This window comes from Cornus florida, unplaced genomic scaffold, assembly GCF_030987335.1.
Source record: "Cornus florida cultivar Cherokee Brave unplaced genomic scaffold, ASM3098733v1 CherokeeBrave_3.0.0_Hap2_Chr01, whole genome shotgun sequence".
NCBI classification, from domain to species: domain Eukaryota; kingdom Viridiplantae; phylum Streptophyta; class Magnoliopsida; order Cornales; family Cornaceae; genus Cornus; species Cornus florida.
Window position 1 is genome coordinate 113,882,981 of NW_026775571.1, and position 26,095 is coordinate 113,909,075.

A 26,095-nucleotide genomic window follows, 5' to 3' on the forward strand; every position below is an offset into this window, starting at 1 on the left:
CTCGCATAATGAAGGAAGTAGAACCAAAGGTTGTGGAGGAAGTCCACTTTGAGAAAGTATTTGATCAAAGACAAAATATATTCCTTGATGGGTGGGCTCTTGAAGAGTTAAAAGATAAGAAGAAATAAATTGTTTTTAAATTCATTTGCATTCATTTTTCGTGAGAAAAAGCATCTTCTCGGTCCACTCCCTAAATTACACATGCATAATAGATTACGAATCTTTAGCATTATTTTACAACAAATCTTTAGCATTTTCGTATATTTAATATATATCACCTTTTGTGAGATATTAATTTGTAATTGACAAATTTTGTTGTCAAAAGGAGTCCAATAGAGTTGTAGATTTTCGGTTTGATTTGCCAAGATTCAAGATCGGAAGCGGATTTGAAGAAGTGATCGTGTTCATACTCATGATGCACTCCGTGATGATAAGGAAGGTAAGTGAGTGTGTGAAGACACATGTATGGTTTCAAAATTAGACTTTTAGGGAAAATTTTCTAAGTTTTTCATTCTACCTAACTTGAACCTGTTCAACTTTTTCTGAATCTGTTCAACTTTTAAGGATTGCTTTCAAAGTTCAAGTGTGGCTAATTTGAACCGGTTCAAGTATCAAAAACTTGTTGTACAAGTCTTACAGATATTTTTGAAAACTTTGGAAATGCTTAGTTTGTAACTCTGAAAATAGTTCTCAGAAACTCAGAAAATAGAGAACAGTTTTTAGAGAACTATACAAGATTGTTCTCTGAAAATAGACATTTTTATAATTGAGTTTTCAGAAAACAGTTTAAAGAAAATTGAACCAAGCAGAATTTTTTATATAGTTTTCAGTTTTCCGAGAACAGAAAACTGTTTCCATAGTTACAAACCAAGCAAACCCTTTGTTTCCTATTCTGTTTTAGCTTCCTATTTTGCATAGACTTTTACTATAATTATAATGTTGTGAGTTGTTATATATATATATATATATATATATATATATATATATATATGTTTATGTTATTAAAGTTATTATAAAAGAAAATAAAATAAATGGTGGGGCCCACATGATATATTAAAACATTGGTAATGGCTAAAGCCATTACCTTCGGCAGAAGACAGACCAGCTCTCTCTCTCTTGCTGGAAAAAAAGAAAACTTTTCTTTCTTTTTTCTTTTTCAACTTCTATATTTGATTACTCTTCAACCACTTAGAGTTTTTGGGTGCCGTTTACGGCAAATCAAAGAGCACAGCGTGATCTGCGCGAGTACAAACATTTTTAGCTTTTGGCCTACCCTAAGATTTTGAATTTGAGACCCATTTTGAGGGTTTTTCTATAAATTTGAGGTAGGGGTGCTTTAATCCACTATTTCTTGGATTTCTTGTGAATTTTCCCCTTTAATTTTACTTTAAGCATGCTTAATTTTAATTTCTTTTGATTGTGTTTGTTAGGGTTATTTGTATTTGTGGTGATAAATTTGTGTTATGTGTTAATTGGACTTATTATTAGTATGATGATTTTCAATTTGTAAAGAAGCATGCTTGGTGTTGGTTTGTTTCACTATTTTAATTGTTATAAAAGTTTATGTTATAATTATGAAAATAAATGTCTAGACCTTCTTATCAAGAATGTCATGATGATGTAGATGAAATGTGTGTAAATTTTAGTATTTAATTGGCATTTAAAAGCATGAAATATTTATGCATTCATTGGGAAAGAAATAAGGGGAAAAAATGTTTTAAAATAAATGAATTTGTTCTTGGAAAATATATATATTGGGAAAGAAATAAGGGGAAAAAATGTTTTAAAATAAATGAATTTGTTCTTGGAAAATATATATATATATATATATATATATATATATATATATATATATATATATATATATATATATATATTTCAAGGGAGTTTGCAAAAACCGGACGCCTAGGAGGCGCCTAGCGGTCCATGTTGTTAGTGTAGTCTAGAAGAGAGTATGGTTGAGCTAACTAGGCTGGAAACGATGCCTCGGAGGTGCCTTGTGGTCGTGGATAGTTAGTCAACCCTTCATTCGTGACGCCTTGGAGGTGCCTTGGGTCGGATTACACTAACGGTTTGGAAGTTGAAACAGAAATATTTCAGTAAATGGGGAGTGACATTTGCATAATATTGCACTTCATGACATTGTGGTAAACTTGTGATTGGTTGATATTTGTTACATACTTGTTGTTGTGATTGAGAATGTGTGTTTCCCTGTGGCATGATCACGTTCACTTTTTATCTATTCATTGTATGGATTCACGGGGATATAAGAAGTGTCTTAGACACTTCCTATTGAGCTTATGCTCACCCCATTATTTTAAACCTTTTTCAGGACATGGAAAAGAGGTGGTGGACGACGATCCACCACAATTTTAGACGAGCTTGAAAATCTATTTTATTTTGCTATCTGTTGTATTAGAACTCTAATATTTTGTAATGTAATCTTAACCATTTTGGGGAACTTTAGTTTAATTGGTATAATGTTGTAAGTTATGGACTATTAAATTTTAGCTACATTTTATAGGTTGTAACTTGGTGTAACTAAGGTGTTCCTTGTTTGGATGAGATGGAAGAACGAGATTTTTGATATGTATGTAATCATTTTAGGAATATAGTATAATATTTGTATTGTGCGTTGGGACATGATAGATTAGTTTTAAGGTCTAGTGAGGCCATTGTATTTTTATGTATTTCAACAGGTTATAGAGGGATTTTTTCTGCGGAGGTCATACCGAAATTTTTATATATTTTATTATTATTATTATTTTGGTATCTTTTGGGTCTTTACAATAATGATCATGCACGAAATTGACTTGTTTTCCAAGTTCAATTAGGTTTTCAAAAGTTTATAAAAATATATTTTCTCACTTAGGATTTTACGGTTTTTTGCATACAAAATTCTGATTTAATTGAGAGCCATCTTTGTGAGATTTTTCAGTATTTTTCATTCAGAGCATACACACGAGTGATTTAACGTGGTGTTTTTATTCTGATTGGACTACGAGTTTGAAGATATCATCAATATTGATAAGAGAAAGCAAAATTCATTCATTCTACATCATAATCTGATTTGAAAAAAGGGGTGAAGCGATCACACTTTGAAGTAGTCAAAGCATTCGTGGAGTGTTATTTGATTTACCAGCAATCCTTTTATAGAGGTCAAGAGTAAATCTGAGGTCGAGCTGTTGGATGAGGGAGTCGCAAAGCTAGGTTTATCAGCAATTGGTTTTTGGTAGAACGATTGGGTATGAGCTTGAGTCAAAGTGAGATGTACTTTGCTTCAAATATAGTGGATCGGTTTACTCTGGACGGCGTAGTGCGCTAGGTTTTTACCATAACGATTGGTCTCTTCTGCCAATCGAGATTTCCTCCTAAAAATTCTGGTGTCATATCTTAAACTTTATTTATTTTACTTGCACTTTATTGTCTGCTTTGTGGGTTTTTGTTTAGTTTATTTCGGTAAATTTAATTTAAGCAAAAATTGGATAAAAGAGCAAGTTGAACCTATTCACCCCTCTAGGTTGCTAATCCATATCATATTCCACAACCATTCCGCATTGTGCAACTCACACCTTTCGCATGATGAGGCCATCTGTATAGGTTACTTTCATGGCTAACTTGCCTATATCCATCCCCGAAATTGCTCCCTCTATCTCTACAATCCCTTTATCGACTCTTCCATGCCCTAACTTCCCCTCCCTCCCATTGAAACCCTCCCTATGGTTATGTCAAGTCGACGTCTCAATGGCTTGCACATTGATTCCTCCTCCTACTCCTCTTCTTCCTCTGTTGTTACAGAGTTTATGATACCGAAACAGATGTTACCCATATCAACTAAAGACCTGAGTAAGAAGTTATTTAGTAAGCTTGTTATGTCCTCAGCCCCAACCCCATATTCTTCCAATCAACTATCAGAATGTTGACCAAGACTCTCATTGCACCATTATGGCCATCCTAGAACATGAGCACCCACAACAACTTGCTTGCTGCAGATTTGGGGACACTTAATGGACTGCACTGCATTTGCCATTACAGGACTCCTACGCTGATCTCTAGTGTTTTAGCAAGAACAAACTTTTTTATGCTTTGGGTGACCATGGTTCATTAGAACCTTGGGATCTCACCAACCCTTCTTCTCCAAAGAGATATTGTGCAATTTCTATTGTGCCGCCACACTTTAATTTTGATAACACAAAGTATTTGGTGGAATCTTCTGGGGATCTGTTGATGATTATTAGGCATTGGGGTGATCGCGTCGATGACCTTGATAACAACATTATGACTTGTAAATTTGATGTGTATAAGCGGGACTTTGTTGAAGAACAAGTGGGTTCATGTGCCAAGTTTGGCCGACCGAGTATTGTTTATTGGCCGAAATCACTCTGTTTCTTTCTCAGGCATGATTTCCCGGGGACTCAGAAAGAATTCTATTTACTTCACTCCCAAACATCTTAATGATAAATCTTGGGGATGTTCAGATTTGGGGGTTTTTACCTTGGAAGATAAGAGCTTATACCAGTTAGACTTGAGATCGGAGATTCAAGCTTCTCCTATTTGGGTTGTCCCTCACCTTGGAGGAGAACTCCACTAATCTTGTTTGTCTAATTCAAAATCTATGCTATGTTTCGGTTTTTGCTGTGTCCCTGCACTCTTTTTACTTCTCAGCATAGATTTAGACCAATGTGCTGAAGGAGAGTGGTCAAAAAAGGTTTTGGTAGTAGAAGGTGGCCATTGTCCAAGGTCTTCTCGGTTGTGTCTAGGCGGTGGGAGGCTAGAGACGTCAAAAAAAAAAGGTTCTGGTCCAGTTCCATTGTCCATCTGAGCTGTGCGAAGATACCCTACTGTTTTTATTTATTGACAATCCAGCCATTTCTACTCCCTGGGATGATCTATTCATATTATATTATATTCTGGAAAAGATATATTTTAGGGCAAACTATAATGACCTCCCCTGACGTTTGACCTAATTGCAACTAAACCTGAACTTTACCATTTTTTTGCAACAACTCCCCCTGAGGTTTGCAATTTTTTGCAAAGACCTCCCTTCCATAATTTTTGTTAGAAAATTTGGTTGAAGTGACTAAAATGCCCATCAACTAGGTGTAAAAGACCATATTACCCTTATAATATATGGAATAACAAAAAAAAAATCATGCTTAAAAACAAGAGCAACCACCACTCCACCGGTAGCCGCCGTCACTGCCAAACAAACCCACAGAGAAACTAAACCCACAATCAGATACCCCATATCTCCTGGTAGCCATTCCTTCACAATACAATCCACAAAATGTCAATACAAAACCAAACCCCAGAAAAAACATAATAGCGTATCTTTGTGTAATGACATGCTCATGAGACTACCTCTCAAATGGTCAAACTGTTAACAAGCCTACAAACAGCAAACTAGTCTTCTTTCCTCTTAACTTTTTCTCATTAGCTGGCATATATGTATATACATTTATATTCAATATTGTATCAATGTAATGATATATTGCATTAATTTTAGGGTTTGATTTTGATTAATTTTGAAAACAAATATTGATTTTGTACATATCAATCAATATGGATGGATTTGAGGTTTGATTGATCAATCTTGGAGTTTTAGCTTGATTTTTCCGGTGAACCACCACCCACCCACCCACCCACCCATCTTTAATTCTCTCTGATTCTTGTTCCAGTTCCGGCGAAGAAAAGCCCCAAATCGAGACTTTTTCTTCATGGGTTTGCATATACGACCATGGGCAACAGCACCAACATCACAACCACGCGCAGCCGCCGACAGAACCATTACTCTCTGGGAAATCCGCGTCGTGTCCCTCTCTCCATCACCGTCCCTAACAACATCTCACACGACTACACGCACTTTGAGTCTCGAAACAGATGGCGCGTCCCTCTCTCCATCACCGTCCCTGACCACACTCACGCGACCACACCCACGCAATCGGACCCAACCAGTGCTGCTCTGCAGTCGTCCAGACCATCGCCGCCCAATTTCCGCCGTCTAGTCCGTCGTCCGCTGCTTCCACAACCTCTCGACCTGCAAGCACTTCCTCAACGAGAATTCTAGCAACATGAAGACAAACCGAGAGCCTGAGAGCTTCAACAATAAGAAATTCGGTGAAGAGCCCTAAAAATTCAGTAATGTGAAAACTGGTGGCGAAGGAGAGGAAAGAGGAATAATGGGTAAGTGATTGGGGGCAAAAAAGTCATTTGTTATTTCTAGATATTTTGATTATTTTTAATAATATAATAATGAGGGTAGAGGAGTAAATTCATAACAAAATCTGACATTGGGGGGTCTTTGCAAAAAAATAGCAAATCTCAGGTTTAGTTGTAATTAGGCCAAACCTCAGGGGAGGTCATTGTAGTTTGCCCTATATTTTATCCTGTTCAGTTTAAAAATTCAAATAATGTGAAATGGATTCTTTTTTCATTTTTAGGTTATGGATTATAAATGTGAATGGTAATTTTCATCACAGCACCTGAAATACATGCATCATTTATTTTTGTTTAATTATGTGCATTCAGAATTTATAAACCATTTGAGAATTCAAAGTGGCAAAAAAGACTTGTACTGGTAGCATAAGTTAATTATAGTAATATTTTATTAAAAATATTAAATTTCACTTTATATTTAGTCTTAATTGCAATTGTTCTTATTATTTTTACCAGCATTTGATTCTCTTGTTCTTTTGAATCTTTCTCCTCAATTCTTCTTTTCTCTCTAAAATTATTTTTTACTGTAAGAATTTGATGATTCAGCAAGGATTTGAACAATTGAGTCTTTCTCCTCAATTCTTCTTTTCTCCTACAATGCAACTTGTTTTCCTCTAAAATTATTTTAGTTCGACTATATATATATATATAAATTTTTTACCTGTTGAGTTTTGGGGGCAACTTCGGGGCAACTTTGACATAATTGGTCTGGTTTATTTTCACGGTTAGGGGTGCACAAAAATTTGTTAGAATGGTGCCCATAACTGCAAAATCCCAATGTATCAAGATTTTGGTCAGATGGATAATGGTTTGTTACAGAACTACAGTTATTATCACGCTAAAAGACTCCCAATTAAGTTTAAAATTATCTGTATTAGAAGTGGAAGAGTTCTAAGTTTTGTTTCACTAAAATAGTATGTTGAAGGATGGATGAGAGAAAGTATAAGTAAAAAAAAAAAAAAAAAAAAAGAAGGGTGGCATTCCATCCATAATTTTTACTATTCATTTCATTTAATCAAATAAATTGTGAGAGGACACATTTTTTTATGAGATGCCTCATCTATACTTCCCCTTCTCACTCCCGTCCATTTTTTCAACTAAACGGAGCATTAAAAGACAATAGTAGAGAGAATTCTTGAAGGTGTGGAAACATGCAGATAGGTGGAAGGTGTGGAGAGATATCAATTGGTAGAGATAGAATTCTCGAAGGTGTGGAGACATGCAGATAGGTGGCGTGGCCAGAGTCCATGAGGTTCCAAAGTCACGAGAAATAAAAGCAGTTTATGAATATAAAAATTAACCTAGATAGAGTTTTAGATAATAAAAAAGGCCAACGTTTTTTTACTTTGGTGTTGTGAATCTTCAATTTAATTCAAGACGTCAAATAACACATTGCTTTTAGACTTTTAGTTCTGTAATGACAGAGTTAAAATATATAATGCTTTAAAATAATTGTCAATTATAAAATATATAATACTTTATATAATAAATTAATTAAAACAATTGTAGATAAATATCTTATTATCTTTAAATATTTTTATATTAAAATAATTTATAAAAAATATTTAATAAATTAAAATGATAATTATATCAAGGGGAATAAGTACATATAAAATATAGGGTAAAGTGCATTAAACCCCCTTGAACTATTGGTCATTTGCAAGAAACCCCCTGAACTACAAAAAATCCCTTGAACTATGATTTTGTTGTAATTTACCCCCTTGAACTATTGGTCATTTGCAAGAAACCCTCCTGAACTACAAAAAACCCCCTTGAACTATGATTTTGTTGCAATTTACCCCCATGACATCAGCTTCCGGCACCAAAAATTTTGAATGACTAATTTACCCTTATAACACACTGCGTCATTTTAACTTATACACTTCTTACATTTTTTTTTCTTCTGCCAAAAGATGCTTTTCACCCAACACAAACCCAAAACAGAGAGCTAGAGAGAGAGAGAGAGAGAAGAGACCAAAGAAATCCGAGGTCGGCGGGATGGCTCAGTCTCGGATGATGGCGGCTTGTGCGCGGAGGACTTGGCTGTGATGAGAGCTTGGTTGACTTGGCTGTGAACTGTGGAGGCGGCGGCGAGCTCAAGGGGGCTCGGCAGTGAATTGTGGACGGTTGTGTGCTCGAAACACGGACGGCAGTGTGCTCGGCTATGGAGATGGCGGAATGGGCCGGCGAGCTTGGAATGGACGGTGGAATGGACCAACGAGCAACGTGAGCTGAACGGCGTGCAAGGCGGTGACGACGATGGGCTGACGCAACGGTGCAGAGAAGTGCGATATATATGGCCGACAGATCTGGCAGGTGGTGCAACGACTATGAAGGAGCTATGATAGGAGACCCACCAATCCCAGCAACAGATTCCTTGGCTTATCCAAACACTCCTCAGACGATATCTACCACTCCGATCCCAGCCACAAATTACTCGACTTCATCGTCCCTTTCAGTCAATCAATTCTCACGGATGGGGTAAACTGCAAAAAAATATATAGTTCAGGGGGGTTTCTTGCACATACCCCAATAGTTCAGGGGTTTTTTTTGCAACTTTTATAATTCTGGAGGGTTTCTTGCTCATATCCCAATGTTCAGGGGGATTTTTTACAACTTTTATAGTTTATGGGGGGTTTCTTGCACATACCCCAATAGTTCAGGGGGATTTAATGCACTTTATCCTAAAACATATAACGCTGGAAAAAAAATTTAGGCTTTGAAGGTTCAAGCTCTATACTCTTACTGCTTTATGTGACTTAGGTCATATCATATCAATATACCATTAGTATTTTTATTTAATCAGTATTAAATTAATCTCTTTTAAATAAAAAATTAAAATGATAGATAATGAATGTTAATTTGAGTGGATACTGGATAGGACTCTGAGACGGTATGCTTGGCTCACTCGTGGAGCTAAGTAATTTCTGCGGGCCTCAAATTTTAGGGCCAATATGGCTTACCAGAAAAAATAAAAAAATAAAAAAATAAATGTGAGAAAGATTGAAAGAAGCATAGCATAGAGGCACAACAGCGGCTACTTTTCCTACCCTTTGCTGATATGATGCTGTATTGCCACCGAACTGTGCTGAAGGTATGGTTGACTCGTTCGACTCTGTCCAAGTTTCACAACTTCTCTTGTGGTGTTGATGTTCGTTTGACCTCTGCACGCGGAGGCTTCAAAAAAACTTCAGACTTTGTGCAATCGTGGTCTTTCTTCTTCTTCCAAAGCCGATTTAGTTCATGACAAAGGATCTTCTTTGCCTGTCCTTCCTCCTCAATCACTGTCATCACCGTTGTTGTTTTTACCTCCGAAGGTTGATGTAGATGACAAGTTAGATGAATCATTTTCTGCGAAACACCATGATTATTTTCACTTCTTCAGTCCTGCAGAGCAAAAAAGATTCAGGGTTACAAAGAAACAGTATATACCGGGGCAGGATAGGGAGATTCTTACGCCAGATGATGCGGTTTGTGTTGGCTCCTCTCATGGGTGGCTTGCCTTTGTCCACCCTCGTAGTTGCAGCCCCTACCTCTTCAATCCACTATTACAAGAGTCTCCACATCTCCCCTATGTCCCTCTCCCTCCCTACGAAACCTTGGATGATATACGATGTCTCCGTGTCCAAAAATCAAATTACCTCTCCCCTTCTCCTTCTCTTATCAAAGACTTTGTGTTGCTCTCACTGGATTCAGATTATCATAGATTCATTCATGAGAATATCTGTCAGAGTTTCATACAAAAGTTTGCTATGTCATCAGCCCCGTCACTACCACGTTCTTCATTTTCCCAAAAGAGTACTGACCATCACAACTGCACCGTCATGATTATTGATCGCGAACATTTATGTTTCTGTGAACTCGGGGACGAGAGGTGGCATGCCTTGGGTGAACCAGACGGTTTTTTTTACCAAGAAATAATGTATTTCAGCAAGGATCAACGCTTTTATGCCATGAGTGGCGGACAACATTTTGAAGCTTGGGATCTCAGCGATCCTTCTGCTCCAAAACGTGAAGTGATCAATCCTTCTTCTAGTCCTCTGGAACTGGGGACAGTAAGAGAATTTATGAGATCTACTCCATATTGCGGTTACTTATATTATCTTGTGGAATCCTCGGGGGATATTTTGTTTGTCGTCAGGTTTTATGGTAATGCTGGACATTCTGATTGGGATGGCCCTCAGGACAGCGACCAAGAGGAGGACCGAGTGGATTTCGTTAATACAGATTACACCGGAGATTTTATTGAGTCATTGAGATTTTACGTTTATAAGTTGAATTTGGATCAAAATAAATGGGAGTCTGTGGAATGCCTGGGTGATCGGGCATTATTTGTGGGTTTGAATCACTCTTTTTCTCTCTCAACTTGTGACTATCCAGAGTTAAGGGAGAATTCCATCTACTTCACAGACGATCATGAAGTAGCAGGCAACCATACAGGTCACGATAATGGCATCTTTCACTTGAAAGATAACAGTTTCACACCTTATTATCCTCTCAATTTGAAGAGCAGGAAGTTACCCCCAGTTGCAGTACCCCAACCGGTTTGGGTTGTCCCCAACAAGTTATATAGTTCTGCAGTATAAACAACACCCTTTCGTGTCTGATGTAAGTTTCTTCTCATCCTGGCACTGCATACTACTTTGTATATTTGTATATTTTAATTTTATAAACATTTTCTTTGTATATATATAAACAGTTGCATCTTTTAAATTCTCTCTCTTTTTTAGTTACTTCTGTTCATTTTTGAAAGTTACACTCTTGAATTTGCTTACCTTTCGCTCTCTCTTCTTCATTAAAAGTCAGGGGACTCTGTTAAGGCAGTGGAAAAGAGGGGCAAAGAAAAAGGGAGATTTCTTTTATGTCCTTGGAAATTGTTGGTCTAGTTTTTCTTCGATTAAACACATTTTTTAGGTATCTTCTAATTTTGTATCTACTTAATGTTTAGAAGTTTTTCTTTGCTTCTCTGGTGCAGTGACATGATCTTATTTATCATTCTATCTTGGCTTAGTTTTGTCCTTAGTTCACAAGATTGGAACCTCTCAAAAAAAAAAAAAGAAGCTAAAAATTCAGCCACTTCAAACTCAATATAAGACTAAGGTACGATTAGTGTATGCAGCATTTATTTGATCTCAATATTGCTTATGAAAATATATGATATAGCATTCTCTATGTTGGTTTAGTTACAGATTACTGTATGTAGGCCATGTTATAAAGAGGTAGACTAGATATAGATCTAACTTGTACATTATTTTTCAACCAGTGGTTATTATAAACACCCTGAGATTGCAAGTATAAGTAATCGAATCATATGGGCATCTGACTGGAAATAGCTTCTCCTCCTACAAGTGCAGTACTTTCTGGATACCGGAAGAGAGTACTTATTATAGGAACCTTTTTTTTATAAAAAAAATAAAATTATGTAGGGACTATATGAGAAGATTAATTCCCGAATGAGTTATTGCATATCAATGAATGATGAACTTGATTATAGTTGCCAAATGAAGGAAGAAAATAATCAACTTAGTTATGCCTTTGGTGGTCATGATGAGGCACAATTAAAGATATGTAGGTAGAGTTATTCAGAAAATTGAGTTAGCTAGTTGCATCAGTTGTGTAGAAAGAGTATATTGTTTACAACTCCTGTATTAATTCCAAACTTGAACATGTCGAACTAACACAGTGTGTGGTATAATGATGTCCTGGCTTGCTAATATATCAAATTTTTAGGCTGAGTTGATCTACTGTAATTCCTACATTCATTCAGGGTCTTGATATTTGTCTAGCTACAGCATGAACTTTTCTTATTTTATTTGTTTCAATCCAAGGGCTAACAGGAATTGTTATTAGTTGTTTAAGTAGAACAGGGGATTTTTTTACATCTTTTGTAAGTTTTCCAAACACTTTGATGTTTATGGAGTAATTCGAAAGTGTAGGAAATATGTCAAAACTAAAAATTTCCTTTTCATAATTAGTCTTTTCGACAAAGTTGATAGTTTTTCCTTTGTAAACCTTGTTTGAACTTATACGTGTTTGGATACTTTTGTCCTATTTAAATCTCTCACACATTAGCAGGGACACAAAAAAATCACCAACCGTTAGCATAGTTGAAAGTTTTATATTTGTTCTTAAAAAATATCTGATAGAATTTTGGTTATTTTGTGATGCAGACGATTTTGGAATTTGGCTTGGAGTTGTGATACTTTATTATGAAGCTTTTGGTTCTTCTTCCCTTGCAATGCGCTTGTTTTTTTTTTATAGGAGTGAATATCATCATCCTTTTAGTTATGTTGCTAATTTAGGTTAGCTGGTTTTGACTATAACATTGTTGATGTCACTTGGATCAACTTACTTTGTTTCAAGAGTTAGTAACTCGTGTTGGTATTTTATTTTAGCTGCACTTTGCCTTTTGGGCATTGAGTTCTCATCTTGTTCCTGCGCACGAGCAGTTATAGTATTTTCATGTATTTTACCACAAATGACATACATGAACCATCTTAAATTTCTTGAAAAAATGGAAGTGGAAATTGTCTCTAAGGTGAATCTAATCCAAAGGCCCATTTTAAAAATAGAGATTTTTACACATAAATGGCAACGAAGAAATCATTTCCATCATTGTGTGGTTGGCCTCTGTCAACAAACCCACCATCGGAACAGTCATCGAGCCTCACCGCCAGTGGAATTCTTGTTTGCCGATTCGAAGACTAGTCACTACCGGTCAGCCGTCATTCGATCCTTGTTCATTGCCGCCTCACCGTGGAACTGTAGTGTTACCAAATTTTTCTACTTATTGGGACATAGATGAAGTTTCAATAGTTATAGATGGGCAATAGCGTAACTAATCATAAAGTGTAATTCATTTACATTTTGACAAGTGGCAAGTCATGGACCACAAGTCAAATTTTGACCAAACCATTTCATTTCTCTCTTCCTCTCGGAAGAACCCATTTCTCTCTCAAAACCTTCACTTTCTCATTCTATATCTATCTATATACACTTATTGTCTTCTAAGCTTCAAGCTTGTTTTTGGATAGATGAAAGTGAGATTTTGATGAAGCCATTGATGAAGAAGTGATGAGCTTGAGAAGAGCTTCTTATTGAGACCAATATTGCAAGGGGTTTAGGGAATTTCGAAAATTGGAGGCTTAAGGGCTTGTTTGGTTTGACTAACTTCTTTGAGGTAGGAGTTGTCCTAAACCCCAATTCCTTTACCTCTTGTGAATTAATCTCTTAAGTTTTGAACCAATATATGCCTAGAATTGAATTTTTTTACAAGCATGTATATGTGAATTAAATCTGAAATTTTGTAGTTTATATAACAATGATGTGTTATGTGTTATAAATACTGAAATTGAGCTCTTCTAAATGTTGGTCGTGTTATGTGCATTAAACTGAAAATTTAATAATTTCAATGGTTATGTTGTTGTTGCTTACAAGCTGTAATTCCATGTTTGATTTGCTTCAACTATTGGATAGTTTTGTTGTAAGCTTGGTGGAGTTGTTGTGAATTAAAAACTGCCTTCATAAGTTTGTTGCTAAAGCTGGAATTATGGTTGTGATACTTGACGCTGAAATTAGCCTGTAACATGACATTGAATAGCATGTAATACTCATGCATTGCATGACTATAATTAAATTTTCTTTACAAGTATGTTGTGTAATTGAAATGCTGAAATTTTTAGCTTCTATATTAATGATGCATTGTGTGCTTTAAAAATTGAAGCTGAGTTCCTTAAATTGTTGAATGTGTTGATGTGTATAAAACTGAAAGTTTAGTAATTATAATGGTTGGGTTGTTGTAACTTACAAGCTGAAAATTTTATGTTAAACTTACCTCACATGTGGGACTATTTTGTTGTAAGGATTGTTGTTGTTGTTGTTACACAAAAATTAAAATTTGTAACTTCTTTTATGGTGCGTATTGTGTAGTTAGAAACTGAAATTTAAGCTTCCTCAATGTTGGTTTTATTCGATGAGTTCGAAACTGAAAATTGCATGCTCAATTGTATTGTGTAAAGTGATACTAATGTTGAAATCAATAAAATTTGTATATGTTTAAAGTACCTTGGTGATGCTGCTGATTTGCTGCATGAATGATTGAGTTGTTATGTTTTAAAAACTGCTATGTTGACTTGTTATTAAAGCATGGTGTATAGAACTAAAATTTTTATGTGGAATGCAATGACATTATGAGACTACGAAGTGTGTCATTCATGCATTACATTGGGTACTACATGGGACAGAATATATTTTTGAAAAGGAGAAGATTGTGCTTTTGAAATGAAAGCAAAATCTGAAATTTAAGGAAAATGTTCAATAAAATTTTGGATATGTGATAACCCGGTATTTTTTAAGATTTTAACTTAATTATTTCAAAATTTTAGTTGTCTTATTTTATTTTAAATTGGAAATTCATGATTAAGCTATTTGATTTATTATTATTATTATTATTATTATTATTATGTTATATATATATATATACACACATATATTCATGTGTGGGTGTGTAATCAGATGAAAAGGGAGAGGGTGCCGAGAGAAGAAAGATGGAAATGTGGTTTTGGTGGGCGGGTCCCACTTATGATATTTTGTGGGTTAATTGGTTTGGTGTTATGAATATATTTATATATGTGATATATATATTTCTTGTTTGGTCTGATAGGCAGCAAAATGAGTGGCAGCCGACTTAGAGAGAGAAAAAGGGAAGAAAGATGAGATTGTAATGTGATAATGGCGCAGGTCCCACATGTGATTTTAATGGGTAGATTTCTTTGACTTTGGTACAGTTCACGTGGGCTGTTTGGATGCTTGTATGTGGAATTAAAGGAATGAAAAGAAAGGAGGTGAAATGATGAGATTTTAGCAGATTCACTTTTTGACTTGGGCTTGATTTCTTCATGTGGGTTTTGATTGTGTGGTTAGCATTTGTTGAGGAGTCGGTGGTTAGCCTATTTAATTGTGTGTGTTGTGTGCACTGCTATGTAGAATACAGAGAATAAATAAGAAAATTAGAGGAGGCAGAAATAGAACCGTGAGAAGACAGAGAGAGTTTGAGGACAGAGAGAGAGAGAGAGTTGAGAGTCTATAGAGGAGGCTGAAGGTTTGAGGACTTGGTGATCCAGTGCAGGAATTCTTTTTCAGTGTAGGGTTCTCTATACCTTGAATGGCTTGGAGTGGTTTTGCTTCAAATGGTTTTTATTAAATGTTTTGATTAAATGCATATTTATTTTGTTTATATATTCATATGAATGTGTATATTTTGTGAAGCTGTTTTTATTAAACCTCTATGAAATTCTTGTTATGGTTTTTCCTACTGGGACTTTTGTCTTACCACCCTTCAGTTTCAGGTACCAAAGATGAATGGGGATTGCTAGATTCGGGCTTAGGCTGAAGAGTCGGCGTTGTAGGATTTATTTTATTTAGTTGGAGAGTTTTATGTATATTTGAGGAAATTGGATTTATCTAAAAGAGAGCATTTTTTTTTGAGGATTTTATTGGAATTTTCGGGGCGTGACTGGATAATGGGGAGAGACATTGGCATCTCATTAACATTGCATTCCGTTGCATTTACGAGATTGTATTATGTGATGATTATTACTTCTCGAACAAGTATGACCCTTTTTCTTATCGCTATTCTTTGTTTGGATTCACGGAGGCATTAAGGAGTGCGTTTTAGGCATCTTCTACTGAGCCGTTGTGCTCACTCCTTATTTTTATTTTTCAGGACACGGAAAGGATGTGGCGAAAGAAAATCCCCACAGGCTTAGTGTAACGGGTGGGCGCTTGCCCATTTACCCAAAAGTTCGAACTGTTAGGTAAGGCTGCATACCCACCCATTTATACCCAATCTCTTTCCCATCCGATTCCGATGTGGGATAAAATGACCCCTGTTACATTCTCCCCTACCCAAACTCGCAACGCCCTCGTTACGGTTGGGCCACCCTGCCTACCCGGGTGGACTCACCTGGACGCCTTCCGGGCCGGGCGCTTGGTGTGGCACCGGATCAAGGACTGGGTTTGGCTCTGATACCAACTGTAACGGGTGGACGCTTGCCCATTTATCCAAAAGCTCGAACTGTTAGGTAAGGCTGCATACCCACCCATTTATACCCAATCTCTTTCCCATCCGATTCCGATGTGGGATAAAATGACCCTTGTTACACTTAGACAAGACTAAATGGACTTTCTTGTGTTAATTTTTCTTTTGTATATACAAGTTTTGTAAAACTTTAAACTTGTTTTGTATCTCTTTCGTAAGCTTATGTTTAGGGACTGTAGTCGGATGCAATGTATCATGCAAATGAACTTTTAGTTTTTCGTCTATGTGTGAGATTATGAATTTTACCATTATAGATGCATGTGGTGACTATTGTGGGATAGAGTTAGCCTTTTATATAGCTTACAGATGAGTTTGGAAATTGATAGGGAAAAATAACCCTAGCCTATCTTGACTTAACAAAAAGGGAATTAAATATTGACCTGCCACCAGATTTCTCCAACTCTCAGACGATAATATCTCGTTATTAAGGATAACCATTCTATTAGATAAGAATGATGACAAATCCTATCCTAGATAGGATTTGTCATGGGATAAGTTCAAATCTTATCAAGGATAGGATTTCCACGAGGTAGGCTCCATGGGCTAAGGACGATGGAACTCCCTTATCAAGAATAAGGGAAGTGACTATAAAGACAAAGACGACTCGGGGATAAGGTACACAAAAAAAAAAAAAAAAATCCTACTAAGCAAATTACGATTAAAATTCTCTATCGAGAATCCTTGCTGACTTGATCGTCGGAGGGTCAACGGCCGGCACCACACCGGTGTTTGACTTTGCCATCCTTATTTTGCAGGAAACGGTGTCGTACTAGACCGCGGCGAAATTCAACCTCAACAGTTGGCGCCGTCTGTGGGAACAGCGATTCCCTTGAATCGATTTATTACTCGTTGGGTATAGACGTTTGCGGTCCGGTATGGTTACCGAAGGAACACCGTCGCAGGGATCTGGTCAAAGGGAAGAGTCGGGTGAAAATCTAGACGTCCCAAATGACCAGACACGATTTGCAGCGTTGGAACTGCAGGTCCAAACTCTGAATCAGGGTATGGACCAGTTGATCCAACAAAATGCAGTACTCCTGCAACACCTTGTTCCACCGGTTCAACAGGGCTTGCCACGCCAAGACCTCTCGAATCCAAACAGGGGTAATGGGAATCTGGAAGAGCAGGATACTCATCCTCCCCGACATGAGACCGAAGTTGAACAAAGCCAGGTGGGAAACCGACATAGAGAGGTGATCCACCCCTTTCTTCCACGGAGTTCCCGACCCCATGAAGACACGACTGTCATTGAAAAAACCGAGGAAATTTCCCACGTTGACCTAGAGATACAGGATCTCAAGGCAAAGATGGAGGGTGTGATGCAGGCCATGAAGGGAAAAGGCATTGCAGCCATATGGTTTGGTGCAGAAAACCAATTTGCCATTCAGCCCCTCGGTTATGAAATGCCCTTTGCCAAGCAAATTTAGAATGCCCACAATTGAGAGTTTCGACGGAACTAAAGATCCCCTCGACCACTTGGAGACTTTTCAGGCGCTTATGCACCTACACGCGATGCCGGATGAGATCATGTGCAGGGCTTTCCCAACGACTCTTAAAGGATCAGCACGGGTATGGTTCAACAAACTAAAGCCAGGAACCATCGAAACCTTTGAAGAATTGAGTAAGGGCTTCGTGGGCCATTTCATTGCTGGCCAGAGGCATAGAAGGCCGGCTACCTACCTCCTTACTGTGAAGCAACAGAAGGGAGAATCACTGCGAGATTACATTAGTCGTTTTAACACGGAGATGTTACAGGTGGAGGAAACGGATGACAAGGTGGCCCTAGCCGCCTTCATGGGAGGACTTCAAACCTCAAGATTTCTCTTCTCTTTATCAGAGGAACCTCCTACCAACATGGCCGAGTTATTGGTTCGAGCTAAAAGACATATGAATGCTGAAGATGCAATGATTGCGAGAAAGGGAAAAGAAGGGGAGGATAAGAAGTCAGACAAGAAAAGGCCAGCCCTGACGATCAGAGATGAAAAGGAAACCAAGTATAAGAAACCCATGGTCAACCAGAATGAAAGGGCATCTCGCTACAAGAACACGGAGAGGTATACAAATTACACTCCTTTAAATATGCCGATAGATCAAGTTTTCCTACAGATCCAGGATGAACCATATCTGAAGTGGCCACCGAAGTTGAAGTCAGATCCGGCAAGGAGACCTCGTGATAAGTATTGCAGGTTCTATAAAGACCATGGGCACGCTACAGAGGATTGTTTCGACCTTAAGGATCAAATTGAGACTCTGGTCCGAAGGGGGCACATGCGAAAATTTATTGTGGGGAATGACAGAACCGACATTAACTCACTAAGAGCAGGCCGAGATAACCACCCTCCTGATCAACAACCAATAGGAGAGATCAGGGTCATAGCCGGGGGGTGTGCAGGAGGTGGAGAATCGAGCTCAGCCCGTAAGGCCTATGCAAGGAGAATGCGAAGCTCATCTGAGGTGTGCGAAGTGGGAGTACAGATTCAACATCGAAAGATGCCTCGTTTAGGTGATCCAGTTATTACATTCTCAGATGAAGACATGAAAGATGTGCAGCAACCTCATGACGACCCTCTTGTCGTCGCCATGATGATCGCTAACTATAATACTCGGCGAATCTTGGTAGATAATGGAAGTTCAGCTGATATCATTTTCCTTGATGCATTTAGCAAGATGAAGATTGGTAAGGAGAAACTCAGACCTACCAGATCACCATTGGTAGGATTCACGGGAGACAAAGTCTATCCTCTAGGAGCAGTCATCCTTCCTGTCACTGCAGGAACCAGCCCAAAACAAGTCACCGTCATGGTCGATTTCCTGGTGGTGGATTGTCCATCTGCTTACAATGTCATCCTAGGAAGAGCGACCTTAAATTCGATGAGGGCTATCACTTCGACTTATCACCTATTAATGCGCTTCCCTACCGAGCATGGCGTGGGTGAACTAAGAGGAGATCAGTCCATTGCCAGAGAATGCTACGTTGCCTCTCTCAAAGAAAAGAGACAGGAGGAGGCTTTGATTGTCGATGAAGTTGAAGAGAATGAGCAAGACCGGGCTAAGCCAATCGAGGACTTGGTGGAGATATGCTTGAATGACACTGACATAACAAAAAAGGTGAAGATAGGGTCTCTGCTCCCCTCAGATTTCACAAATATTCTTATACAGTTCCTCAAACAGAATCAAGATGTATTCGCTTGGTCACATGAAGACATGCCCGGTATTAATCCAACTACGATTGAGCATCGATTAAACACAGATCCTACATTCAAACCTATCAGGCAAAAGCGAAGAACATTTGCCGCGGAAAGGAACATGGCTATATTAGAAGAGGTGAATAAGCTTATGAAAGCTGATTTCATCCAGGAGGTTCATTATCCCGACTGGTTGGCCAATGTTGTTTTGGTAAAAAAGGCCAATGGAAAATGGAGGTTGTGTGTAGACTTTACGGATTTAAATAAGGCGTGCTCCAAAGACAGTTTCCCTCTACCAAGAATTGATATGTTGGTAGAAGGGACAGCTGGCCATGAGCTGCTCAGTTTTATGGATGCATACTCAGGGTATAACCAAATCTCAATGCACACGCCAGACAGAGATAAAACTTCTTTCATCACGGACAGAGGTTTATATTGCTATAAAGTGATGCCTTTTGGGCTAAAAAATGCTGGTGCAACATATCAGCGGCTAGTAAACCTGATGTTTAAGGACCAAATCAGAAGGAATATGGAAGTGTATGTGGATGACATGCTTGTAAAAAGCTTGAAAGCTCAAGACCATCTGGTTGATCTACAGGAAACGTTCCAAGTCCTCAGGAAACACCAGATGAAGCTCAACCCAAGTAAATGTGCCTTCGGAGTCTCCTCTGGGAAATTCCTCGGTTACATGGTAAGTAGAAGAGGGATAGAAGCTAACCCTGAGAAGGTCCAGGCGATTCTCAACATGCAGTCTCCAGCATCGACCAAGGAACTTCAAAGATTGACAGGAAGGATCGCAGCTCTGAACAGGTTGATTTCCAGGGCGACCGATAGGTGTTTGCCTTTTTTCCGTGTGGTCAGGAAAGCTTTTTCATGGACCCCTGAGTGCGAGCAAGCTTTTATAGAGCTAAAGGAGTATCTCACTTCACCACCATTATTGTCGCGGGCGATGCAAGGAGAACAGTTGTATTTGTACTTGGCAGTTTCTCCGTCGGCAGTAAGCTCAGCCTTGGTCCGCGAAGAGGATGGAAACCAGAAACCGGTATATTATATTAGTCGTGCATTCAGGGGGGCGGAAGAAAGATACCCAAGGATAGAAAAGTTGGCATTTGCTCTAGTTATCTCCGCGAGGAAACTTAGGCCTTACTTCCAAGCTCATACAATAATAGTATTGACGGACCAACCACTTAGGCAGGTTCTCCGCAAACCTGATACTTCAGGGCGACTCATGAAGTGGTCGGTAGAACTTGGAGAGTTCGATATCCAATACAAACCCCGAACGGCCTTAAAAGCCCAGGTACTGGCAGATGTTATAGCGGAATTCACACCAGAAGATGGGCCCAAGCATGCTGCAGATAAGCAGGAAGAAGCCGAATCTACTTGGACGTTATATGTGGATGGGTCTGTCAACGCCCGTGCAAGTGGGGCAGGGCTAGTAATTATCTCCCCAAATGGGGAATGCATCAAATATGCACTCAGGTTTGGTTTTAAAGCAACCAACAATGAGGCAGAGTATGAAGCCCTCCTAGCAGGCCTCAGGATGGCGAAAGCTTTGGAAGTTGAACGACTAGTAGCATATACTGACTCTCAACTAATAACTGGACAAGTCCAGGGGGAATATGAAGCCAAGGATGAGAAGATGAAGACCTATTTACATAAGATAGAGGATATCAAGGGCTTTTTAAAGAAGTTTTCTATTCACCGGATTCCCCGAGAAGAGAATGCGCAGGCAGACGCCCTGGCTCGATTGGCAACCACAGAGGAAGATAAAGCCATACCCGTGGGATATTTGGATGAGCCTAGCACGGTCTGGGATTGGCCACAGAAAATACACCAGCTGGCCTATGGCATGGAGTGGGCAGAACCCATTATCAGGTACATTGAGAACGAAGAGCTACCCCAGGACCGCATGGAAGCACGAAAGATTAGGATGCGTGCGGCAAAATATTCCCTCGTTGATGGGGTTCTCTACAAGAAGGGATTTTCTCTACCCTACTTGCGTTGTGTCTCCATTGATGAGGCAAATTACATTCTAAAGGACATACATGAAGGCCTTTGTGGAAATCATGCTGGGGGCAGATCACTAGCGCATAAAGCTATCCGATAAGGATACTTTTGGCCTACTATGAGGACAGATGCACTTGAGTTTGTGAAGAAATGTGACAAGTGTCAGAGATTCGCCAATGTCCCAAAACAACCAGCAGAAAAGTTAACCCCTCTTACAGGGCCGTGGCCTTTTGCCCAATGGGGGACAGACCTCATCGGCCCCTTACCCTAAGGGAAGGGACAAACTAAATACGTAATTGTAGCTATCGATTATTTCACCAAATGGGTAGAAGCTGAGCCATTAGCTCATATTAGAGCGAATGAAGTAAAAAAGTTTTTCTGGAAGACAATAATCTGCAGGTTCGGAGCACCAAGGGTAATTTTGACCGATAATGGGAAGCAGTTTAAAAGTGAGCAGTTCCTCGATTTTTGTAATGAACTTGGGATTAAAGTTCATTTCTCCTCTCCTGCCCATCCCCAAGCCAATGGGCAGGTTGAAGTCACGAATAGGACAATATTGAAGATGATCAAGACACGCCTAGAAAAGGCTAAGGGCTTGTGGCCTGAACAACTACCCGGAGTTTTATGGGCCTATCGCACTACCGTAAGAACCCCTACTGGGGAAACCCCTTTTGGGTTAGCTTTTGGAAGTGAAGCTGTGATCCCGGTAGAAACAAAGGTTGCTACCTTCAGAACCAAGTATTTTGAACCTCAACAGAACGGAGTGGAACTACGATTAAACCTAGACCTGGTAGAAGAGAAAAGGGAGCAGGCCCAGGTCAAGGTTGCGGCTTACCAGCGGATGATATCCAAGTACTACAATGCCCGAGTCAAGCCAAGGAGGTTCGAGCCAGGAGACCTGGTGCTTCGTGAGGTTACCCCGGCTACTAAGGAAAAGGGGGATGGAAAGTTAGCTCCCAATTGGGAGGGCCCTTATCGAGTAACCAAAAGCAACAGACCGGGGGCATACTGGTTAGAGTCACTTAGTGGGAGCTAGCTTCCCCACCCGTGGAATGCAGAACATTTGAGGAAATATTACCAGTAGGTGCTCATGCCAGGCTGTGTTTTATTTTATTATCTCACTTTTAAAAGTGATAGAATGTTTTCAGCTACAATAAAGCAGACCAGTGTGTAACGGATGCTAATATTCAACTATCGATTATTATTTTCGATAGGTCTTTAATAAAATGGTTATTCGTATTTATTGCACGTGTTTCTACTGAATTTTATAAGTCACATAAGGACTAGTGACACATTAAGTCCCTTTCTTTATTAAAAGAAATAAGTGACTTTTCCTTACTAAAGGGACGAGCTGGGTGAAGCTCGTAAAAATATGTTCCTTCGAAAGAAGGACGGGCTGAGTGAAGCCTGGGAAAGTAAAATGAGTTCTGTATAAGGAAACAACAAGTATGGAACAATACCATGAAAGACAAAAGTAGAGCAACTATTCTCTGGATTCAAAGATATTCTGAAAAGTTTTAAAGGAATAACATACTGAGAAATCAAAAAACCTAATATATATATATATATATGACTAATACTATGGAATTCAATCTTCCTCTTCGCTCTCACTTAGAACGTCATACCTAGAAAAGTCTATGTCTAGACGATCTTTGCCGACAAGAGCTTTGAACCGGTCAAAACCATCACAGCAAGCCTTGCCTATGAGCACCTTGAATTCATTAGAATTTTTAAAATTCTCCACGGCAGCTAGCTTCTCGAATTCCAGCTTATCAGAGTATTCTTTGGTAAGTTTCACTTTCTCATCTTGAAAGTTTAATTTTGCATTAGTCAAGTCATCTTCTTTTATTTTAAGTGTAGAAGTAACATCTTCATATTTAGCCTTGAGGGAAGCCATCTCTAAGGAAAGCTTCTCGTATTCTTTGGCGATAACAACAGAGTATGTAGTGCCCTATAAATAAATAAATAGTGGCGAACAGTTAAAAATAAATAAATAAATAAACGAAAAAAAAGAGATGCGCATAATAAGGGTAAAATCTCACCTGGCCGATTAGATGAAGAAATTTCTTTGAAAGCTCAGACGCTGGCAGACTCTGCAATCTGGCAGTGTCGTCTTTTACTACCATTTTATGTAACCTGTCATTCGCGACATTAGCGTCATCGAGAATCGATTCCCCGTGGGAAAAGGCTTAGTTGGTTGATACAGAACAAAAACTTTCGAAACTAGTAGGAACCCCACCAAATCCGCTGAAACCTAGATGTACAAGAGTAGGACCTGATAACACTCCAGGGCTTGCGGATGTACCATGATTCCCTTCTCCTACCCTTCGTAATTTTTTGGAAGCAGGAGTAGAAGGGAGATTACTTGACCGGACTTGGGCTAGGAGTCTTTTACTGAGCTTCTTGCCTGCATGAAAAGTAATAAGGGAAATACTTAATGACATATTAACTAAAAATCAATAAGTTCACATATAAGTATGTTTGTTTTTCTTACCTTTCTCTAAGTGGGTGGAGGTTTCCTTTGAGCTATGAGCTCGTACGTACAAATCTAAAGCCTCGTCAGATATGAGATCGCTAAAGGTCTTTATTGGGTAAGAAGAGGCATTACCAACATGCTCGGCTTCTGGAATGGAGAGGGTTGGTTTGTCCTTAAATTCTGGGAAAAAAAATAATAAGTTGCACCTAAAAAATTATAAAAAAAAAAAAAAAACAAAATTTCCTATTCATGAACAGTACCCGAGGGTACTATTCCCTTGGGTACAAAAAAAAAAAAAAAAAAAAAAAAAAAAATTCCTATTCATGAACAGTACCCGAGGGTACTGTTCCCTCGGGTACCAAAAAAAAAAAAAATATTAATTTGGAAACTATATACATATAAATCTTACCTGTTGGATCTGAATTATTCCAAATAGTTGGAAATTTCCCGTATGCACCGGAAATAAAGAAGAAACGACTCTTCCAACCTTTATTATTTTCAGGGGTTGCGACAAGGAGGAATGTCTTCTTTGATCTACACTGGAAGTACCAAAAATTGTCTTTTTTCTTCTTGGGATAATAAAAATGCAGGAATTGATTTACTGTTAGACGGCCATTGCCACACTTTCCCCAAACAATCAAACAGCCTATAATAATTCTCCATGAATTAGGAGCAATTTGAGAAGGAGCTATCTTCAGATGAGAAAGAATTTCTTCTACAAATGGGTGAATCGGAAAACGCAAGCCCACAGCAAAAGTCGACTCGAAAAAACATACCTCACCCAAACGAATAGAAGAACATCTATCTTCTGGTTTGGGTTTGTGAAGACGAATAGATGAAGGAATGGAATATTTAACTCTACAACTCTGTAAATTCTCATCCTTCATTAAGGATTCTCCTTCACGAGGAGGTTGCTTGGAAAAAGCAGTCCTTGGTCTTGAGGAGTAATCAACACCAGATTCATCAGCATAGTCATGATCGAGTTCTTCAACACTTTCAGAGGTTGACTCCTTGGATTGAGATTCAGTATTCAAGTTATTTTTCTGCACGAACATGATGAGGTATCGGATATCACGAAAATAGCGAAACCACTTTGGAATTACACCAATAACCTGGTAGAGACAACTTGACCTAATTACGAATCTACAACGATCCACAATAAACTCACAGTTAGGATCCAGTTTGGAGGATTTCAGACCAAAAAGAAAAGGAAGGTAAATAAATAAATATATATATTTATCTATTTATAGGAAAGAAAATTCTTTTTCAAGTAACAGTGAAGTTCTTGTAAAGGAGTCCTACTACAATATGGAAGGGGCCTGTAGTAAAAAGGAAACAAATGGAACATAGAAAGTATTTCCTTGGTCCACCACGTACCCAGAAATAGGGGGCAACTGATAGGGAAAAATAACCCTAGCCTATCTTGACTTAACAAAAAGGGAATTAAATATTGACCTGCCACCAGATTTCTCCAACTCTCAGCCGATAATATCTCGTTATTAAGGATAACCATTCTATTAGATAAGAATGATGACAAATCCTAGCTAGGATAGGATTTGTCATGGGATAAGTTCAAATCTTATCAAGGATAGGATTTCCACGAGGTAGGCTCCATGGGCTAAGGACGATGGAACTCCCTTATCAAGAATAAGGGAAGTGACTATAAAGACAAAGACGACTCGGGGATAAGGTACACAAAAAAAAAAAACTCCTACTAAGCAAATTACGATTAAAATTCTCTATCGAGAATCCTTGCTGACTTGATCGTCGGAGGGTCAACGGCCGGCACCACACCGGTGTTTGACTTTGCCATCCTTATTTTGCAGGAAACGGTGTTGTAGTAGACCGCGGCGAAATTCAACCTCAACAGAAATTACAGGACTTTAGAAACTTAGAATCTGTATTTTAGTTTTCAGATTTGGTATGATGTGTTCGCTTGTAGTTTAGAAGTGGGAATGACTGTAGTGATAGTAGATGACCTCGGGTTCGAGTAAGGACCCAGATACGGTTCGGACCCTTGGGTTCGGGTCGTTACAAAAATGGTATCAGAGCTGTACCCAGCCGAAAGTGTGAGTGTAGTGATGATATAGACGAGTGTGAGTGGGCGAGTGT

At 38.6% G+C, this 26,095-nt stretch overlaps 2 protein-coding genes across 6 annotated transcripts; both read left to right on the forward strand.

The window, feature by feature from the left end:
* The first annotated feature begins 8,984 nt into the window (after positions 1-8,984).
* LOC132315551 (uncharacterized) lies at positions 8,985-24,224 on the forward strand. 5 transcript variants are annotated; one of them, XM_059813909.1, is made up of 3 exons: positions 8,985-11,316; positions 12,387-13,396; positions 15,941-24,224. In XM_059813909.1, exon 3 carries the CDS (start codon positions 17,714-17,716, stop codon positions 21,605-21,607), a length of 3,894 nt encoding a protein of 1,297 aa, XP_059669892.1. In that variant the 5' UTR covers positions 8,985-11,316; positions 12,387-13,396; positions 15,941-17,713; the 3' UTR covers positions 21,608-24,224. The 5 variants fall into 5 exon arrangements, with proteins under 5 accessions (XP_059669892.1, XP_059669893.1, XP_059669891.1 ...); XM_059813910.1 differs by having other exon boundaries at positions 8,985-10,824; XM_059813908.1 differs by having other exon boundaries at positions 8,986-10,824; positions 11,019-13,396.
* On the forward strand, positions 9,278-10,802 carry LOC132281114 (uncharacterized). The gene is made up of 2 exons (XM_059782850.1): positions 9,278-9,310; positions 9,393-10,802. The coding sequence occupies exons 1-2, from the start codon at positions 9,278-9,280 to the stop codon at positions 10,800-10,802; spliced, it is 1,443 nt and encodes a 480-aa protein (XP_059638833.1).
* Positions 24,225-26,095: the final 1,871 nt, after the last annotated feature.

Bases quoted from the DNA above. Each gene is read 5' to 3' on its own strand.
- LOC132281114 (XM_059782850.1), top strand. From the start codon at position 9,278: ATGATGCTGTATTGCCACCGAACTGTGCTGAAG. The intron at 9,311-9,392 runs GTATGGTTGACT...CTGCACGCGGAG, and splicing joins GCCACCGAACTGTGCTGAAG to GCTTCAAAAAAACTTCAGAC.
- LOC132315551 (XM_059813909.1), top strand. From the start codon at position 17,714: ATGAAATGCCCTTTGCCAAGCAAATTTAGAATGCCCACAATTGAGAGT.